The following is a 6,410-nucleotide window of genomic DNA, read 5'->3' on the forward strand; positions in this document are numbered from 1 at the left end:
ATATATATATATATATATATATATAAAGTTTCTTAATTATTTTTATAATATCTATTTTATTTGATTTATCTATTTTATTATTTATGATTTTATATCATATTTATGTTTTTTATAATTTTATATTAAATATGCTACTAAATATGATTTATTGACTTTATTGTGTTTTTGTCTTTTTGTGAGTGGTCACTGAAATGCATTACATGAGAGGGGTGATAACATAAAATAATAAAAACAAGCTGCAATAACAGTAAGAAAATAAAATTAAACAGTCTGTGTTATCAGTATTATTGATTAGACATTTGTTATCAGCAAATGGCCTGTACATACAAAATATTGTGTGATCATTAAAGAAGAGCCTAAGGCTGAATACACTGTGTAAACTGTGGTTATCAGCTGCTCTTTTAATGTCAGATGTGCTGTGCTTACAGCTTTTACCATAGAGAAACTCACTTTATGAGGACTAATAACATAATGTGATAATAATTACTTTACATTTTACAGTATGTACTTCTCTTTGTATATCTAGACAGTGTAAACACTTGCAGGAAATCAACACAGGTGCAATTTATTCATTAATTATATATCTTTATTTCTCGTGAATAACTATTTTTAAATTCAAGTTTAATCCAAATGATCATAAAAATGCAAAACCTTTCTGAATAAAATGTGCAATTTCACATTTCAATTTTTTGATTTTATTTTACCTCTCAGAAAGTAAACTCCACGGCACTTGCAAACAACACTTCTTTCTGTAGGCCTAAATGAACTCAAATACTCTGTAGCTCAATTCTCACCCCAAGTCAAGAGGTGGATTTGTCTCTTTGTAGGCCTCAGTTTTGGAAGGGCCAGCAGAACAGCATCGTCTGCATTTTATGATGTGCATTTTCTCCTTTAAACCATTAACACATGCGTGTATGGCGCTGCGAACGGCAGCCGAAGAAAAGTAAAAGATGATTGGGTCCAAACAGGCGTTCAGAGTGCTGGAGATCAAAGCAAAGTGACGCCACCATTCGTTATCACCGTGGACGAAACCAACCACGTGCGAGACGTTATAGGGGCTGAAACAGATAGTGAAAACCAACAGCGTCCCCAACGCCAACCCAATGGCCCTGAGTCTACGGCGGCGTCCGAGATGAGGCAGATTGGAGAGGATTCGTATGAAGTTTATGTAGCAAAAGCAGCAGATGAGGAGGGGTATACAGAAAAGTACGAGAAAAAGCTCCAGACGAACAGGAAGTAGAATGTTCAGCTGCTCTTTGGTGAATAAATCGTAGCAAATTGTCACGTGAGGATTGGGTTGTAGCTTGCTGCTGCTTGAATTATCATTTGAGGGTATGTATGGCACAATGTACACGATGCTGAGGTTAAGAGATCCCAGAAGCCAGAGGAAGCAACTTGCAATTACAGCGTTGCGTGGTCGGCGACCTAGAGCATATCGGATCGGAAACGTAACACCTAGATAGCGCTCTATGCTGATCGCAGTCAGAAATAACGTGCTGGTGTAGATGGTGGAGAAGAAAAGGAAACTGCTAATGGGGCACAGGTAATATGGCAGGCTCCAGTTCAAGTTGTCAGTGGCCTCCTTCATCTTGAATGGCAAGACTGCCAGGAAGATGAGGTCAGATATTGTCAGGTTTAGCAGGAGAATGTCAATGGGGGTGGGCTTGCGGTAAACCTTTCGACAGAAGGTAAAGAACGCTAGGATGTTGGCGGGAAGGCCGATCAGGAAGGTGAGGATGTAGACTGACAAGAGGAGCTGGTAGTTTAACTTGTCCATTAGTCTGTACCTCACAGATGGTCAAAGGGTCATAGAAACACTGCGCAGAGAACAGAAACAGCAATAAGGTACAAAGTATAGGAATGGTGATAGCGGACAAATAATACCCCCAAATTTGCTCTTGCCATTGTCAGAGGTTTATAATGATGAAAAACTTGGTTTAACGAACCTTTTTAAGTAAAATGATAATGTAGAGAACTCTAATGGTAATGGTTTTAACCAATGTAAAGCAAATCCAAAGAGCAATTCATAATGCATGCTGTAATATATGAAAACAGTGATTTTATAACAGGATATTTCTTCAACTACAGACTTAGGAAATAAAAACAACTCTTACTAATTTAATTAGTTTGTAATTGGTTTTTATACCTTTTACGTTTTAACCAGCTTTAACTAGCTTATTTTTATTCAGCAAATGACAGTAAAAATTATTTTTGTTATAAAATGAATGAAAAAAGGGTTATTTCAAAGCTAGCATTTTATGTATCATAATTAAACAATATTTTATAATAACTTAATTGTAAATGATGCAAAACAAAAGTACTTTACTAAAAGCCTACCAACTTTTAAAAAAAAACTTTTTTGGTGGCAAAATTGTACTGTGTTGTGCAAATGATGCTATACATACGACTGTGGGACAGTCATAATTTTTTTTTTTAATGCAATAAATATTAGAATTATTTTGATTTATTTCAGTCTTTAGATTACAATAGTTTTAGTCATGCATTTTATAATGGATTTTTATTATATTTTAAGATTGAACGTCTGGCTTTAGGACAAGTGTAAAACAATAAAATCAATACATAAAGGGCATTTGAAAAACAGCAAAATAAATGTTAAAAACATTGGAAAAGTTTCCAATGTAGCTTTAATATGATCTTTATATAAAACGAAAATTTTTAAGTTTGTTAATTAAAAAAATAAAAAATAAAAGTCAAGCTTTTAAACACATGCCTGATGTTGAAGAAATATTCTCTGTTTAAAAACTGTAATAAATAAAAATACTGACCTTCGCAATGTAGGAAAATAAGGATCCACAGCATTTTGTGTCTCCCCAGGTTCACACAAAGTATCTGCGAGCTTCCTTCACCTCTGTCCTAGACATTCTGAATGTGTGATCAGACTACGTGATGGGTGCAACGTCTCAAAACAGCGGAAATTTAATTAATTCAGAGCACAATCTGCAACACAGAGGCTCATTAAACAATGTCTCTTGGCAACCCTGGGAACAGTCAGTGAGAAGAACACAGGAAGTTGTCATAACTGCTGCATATGGGTATATGAGGCCCCCCAAGAACACTATCTTGTCCTCTGGAACATACTGGCAAGATAAGAAGCAAGTGTGTGTGTGTGTGTGTGTGTATATACAGTGGGTACGGAAAGTATTCAGACCCCCTTAAATTTTTCACTCTTTGTTATATTGCAGCCATTTGCTAAAATCATTTAAGTTAATTTTTTTTCCTAATTAATGTACACACAGCACCCCATATTGACAGAAAAACACAGAATTGTTGACATCTTTGCAGATTTATTAAAAAAGAAAAACTGAAAAATGCTCAGTATTTAGTAGAAGCACCCTCTTGATCTAATACAGCCATGAGTCTTTTTGGGAAAGATCCAACAAGTTTTTCACACCTGGATTTGGGAATCCTCTGCCATTCCTCCTTGCAGATCCTCTCCAGTTCTATCAGGTTGGATGGTAAACGTTGGTGGACAGCCATTTTTAGGTCTCTCCAGAGATGCTCAATTGGGTTTAAGTCAGGGATCTGGCTGGGCCATTCAAGAACAGTCACAGAGTCGTTGTGAAGCCACTCCTTCTGCTGTGTGTACATTAATGAGGAAAAAAAATTAACTTAAATGATTTTAGCAAATGGCTGCAATATAACAAAGAGTGAAAAATTTAAGGGGGTCTGAATACTTTCCGTACCCACTGTATATACATGGACATTAATTAAATAAAACATTAATTAGAAAGGATTCAGCTGCTAGGCCATAGTAAAGACTGAAGTATATCGAGTTGATCTACATCCTTTTGATAGTGTCTTTGTAACTGAAGTGAATATTGACTGAAACCCAGAATGAAAATTTGCTATATTTATGTTGGATCTTTTAATTTGTTAGTAATATGTGTTGTAGCAACATGTTAGTAATATAATCCTTTTCAGCAAGAAAAATGGACTCTGGATAAAGAATATTTTTTAATGAATACAATTTAATTTAATACAATATATTGGCTCTAAAGTTAAATCTGTATGTGCAGATAAGCATCTGTATGTGCTATTTATAAAAGGATTAGGTTTATTATGAGACTAATTAAAATTTCAGTCTGTTTCCTGTAGTTCACGGTTACTCATTCATACTGAATAGTCGACTTCCTGCAGAGTTTAGTTCCACACCTGGCTGTAATTTTCAGGTAAACTTGTGACCATGCAAGTTGATTCAGTTGCATTTAATTACAGTTACGGAACTAAACTCTGCAGGAAAAGGGCTCTATAGGAACAGGAAGGATTGCTTTATTGCTATAGCTTAAAGGGATAGTTCAACCCAAAATGGAAATTCTTTCATAATTTACTTAGGCTACCCTCATGGCGTTATAAATTTAATTTATGCATTTAGCAGATGCAGCGACTTACAGTGCATTCAGGCTATACATTGTTTACCAGTATAAGTGTTCCCAGAGAAATCGAACCCACGACCTTTTGCGCTGCTAACGCAATGCCATTTCTCAAAATATGTTATGTTTCACAGAAGAAATAAAGTCATTTTAATTAAATTTACAATATTTTTCGGAAAGTTGCACCAGGTCAGGAAAAAAACACCAAAGAAACAAAAAAACAAGTTTGAGTGTATTAGTCACCTTTTACTAAATAAAAAAGATAAATAAAACGACCGTTAAGAAATCTAACAAACATTTAAAAACACTATAAACATACTTCCCCTCACTCTAAATCATTTAAATTTAGTGGCATTTAAAACAGAACAAAAATGTATACATATGTCTAAATAAAGGCTTTGTACTTTTTACTCTTGTGTCCGAATATCTACTTAAAACAACCTTCACAAAAAATGTGTTTGGAACATAGACTGTATAAAAACATGGACGTAGTGTCCGTGACGTCGCCCGTAGATTTCCGAAGAGCGATTTTGAAGCTCAAAAGTGGGCGGAGGCGGCCGTCGCCATCTTGGCGAAAAACACCACAGCATGGCGATGCTCATGCTGACCTCCACAACCTAACCTCAGTAGCGGAGCTAGTTTTATACATGGGGTGGCCAAGGCTAATTCAAGGGTTCCATAGACCATGACAGAAAATCAGTGTATACTCCAACCTGGCATAAAAAAAGCATGAATAAATCCTACGATTGCTGATTACTTAACATTACCCCACATTAGCTATACATTCCTACCGTGACTTCAAATGTTAGTCTAATGAAACTTATTTCTCTTATTTCTATCATCTGATTAACCAGAGGTTGGAGCAAAAAAAATCTAACATTAACTTATACAGTGAATTTTGTAGGCTAAATGTTGATCAGGAAACCTAAAACCTCAACTTACTTCAAACAGGGCTGCCAACTTTTGAGTTCAGCCTGGAGTGAGAATTATTCAGGAATAATTAACAAGCTTGCGATTAAGTAGGCCCTACATGTTATTTTTTTCTCAATTTTTCTAAACTAAACTAAACTGTACAGGGAACCCTTGTTAAGGTTAGAAGTATAACAACTGATGTGTATACAAGTTCATATTATAATAAAAAAAAGAGTAATATTTTCAAGCTGCTATCTTGCCACGGTTAAAAAACTCTTAGTGATTACATGAGACACATTCAGTAAGTTGTAGTGTATCTTTCAACATGCCCCCGGATGTTCATTCATGTAGAAACCTTGAAGTGCCTGCTCTTAAGTGTTTACGTTTTGCTCATTTGACATTAAATGCATTATAAGTCACTTTTGAATTTAAATCATATAGCACGTTTCAGAAGATAAAAAAAATGCGACTTGTAGTGTGGAAAGCAAATTATCTTGCAGACCCTGGTGGGTCACGGACCCCAGTTTGAAAACCCCTGGGTTACAATAATGTCTTTGTACATTTGTTTTGTGCAATTTAATTAGAATTAGAAGACATTTTGGTAATACCATTTGTTTACAACAACAACAACAATAAATTGCTTTAGGGGTCACGAATTGAGAAATCAACTTTTACTTGAGCTTTTGATATATAAGAGGTCATCATACTAAAAGAATATCCAGTAAGTTTTAGAACTGAAAACGTCCTTGTTACTGAAATAAAAGCTTTTATAGACACCAGGCCCAGCGAATGCCAGATTCCCAGAAATCTAGGTTAAACACCGCCTCCACAGCAGAACATCAACGCCTAGTTCTGTAGCCCCGCCCACTGATTCACACATGACATAGTAGGGAAACAACTTTAATAATAAGCGGCGCTAAACCAGTGTTCTGACGATTTGTGCTACCCTGTCAGATTTTGCTACCTCCCATTGAAACAGTAGGTAGCACACCCAGGTAAAAAAGAAATATATTTAAATTGTGCTTTTTCAGACATACTTACTATATTTAAATTATACTATACTAAGTGCATATTCAATGTATTATTTTGAAACAACTTTAAGTATAT

General features: G+C 35.3%; 1 protein-coding gene across 2 annotated transcripts in view; it reads right to left on the bottom strand.

The window, feature by feature from the left end:
- Positions 1–725: 725 nt before the first annotated feature.
- Positions 726–6,410, bottom strand: part of LOC107739624 (free fatty acid receptor 3-like) — an 8,806-nt gene continuing 3,121 nt past the window's right edge. For both annotated transcript variants that reach the window (XM_016551789.1, XM_016551791.1), the window contains 2 exons: positions 2,787–2,958; positions 726–1,817 (listed from right to left, as the gene is read on the bottom strand). In XM_016551789.1, coding sequence (XP_016407275.1) covers positions 791–1,777 — 987 coding nt within the window. In that variant the 5' untranslated portion in view covers positions 1,778–1,817; positions 2,787–2,958 and the 3' untranslated portion in view covers positions 726–790. The remainder of the gene's footprint in view (positions 1,818–2,786; positions 2,959–6,410) is intronic.

Source organism: Sinocyclocheilus rhinocerous, unplaced genomic scaffold (genome assembly GCF_001515625.1).
Source record: "Sinocyclocheilus rhinocerous isolate Xijiao unplaced genomic scaffold, SAMN03320098_v1.1 scaffold314, whole genome shotgun sequence".
Classification (NCBI taxonomy): Eukaryota; Metazoa; Chordata; class Actinopteri; order Cypriniformes; family Cyprinidae; genus Sinocyclocheilus; species Sinocyclocheilus rhinocerous.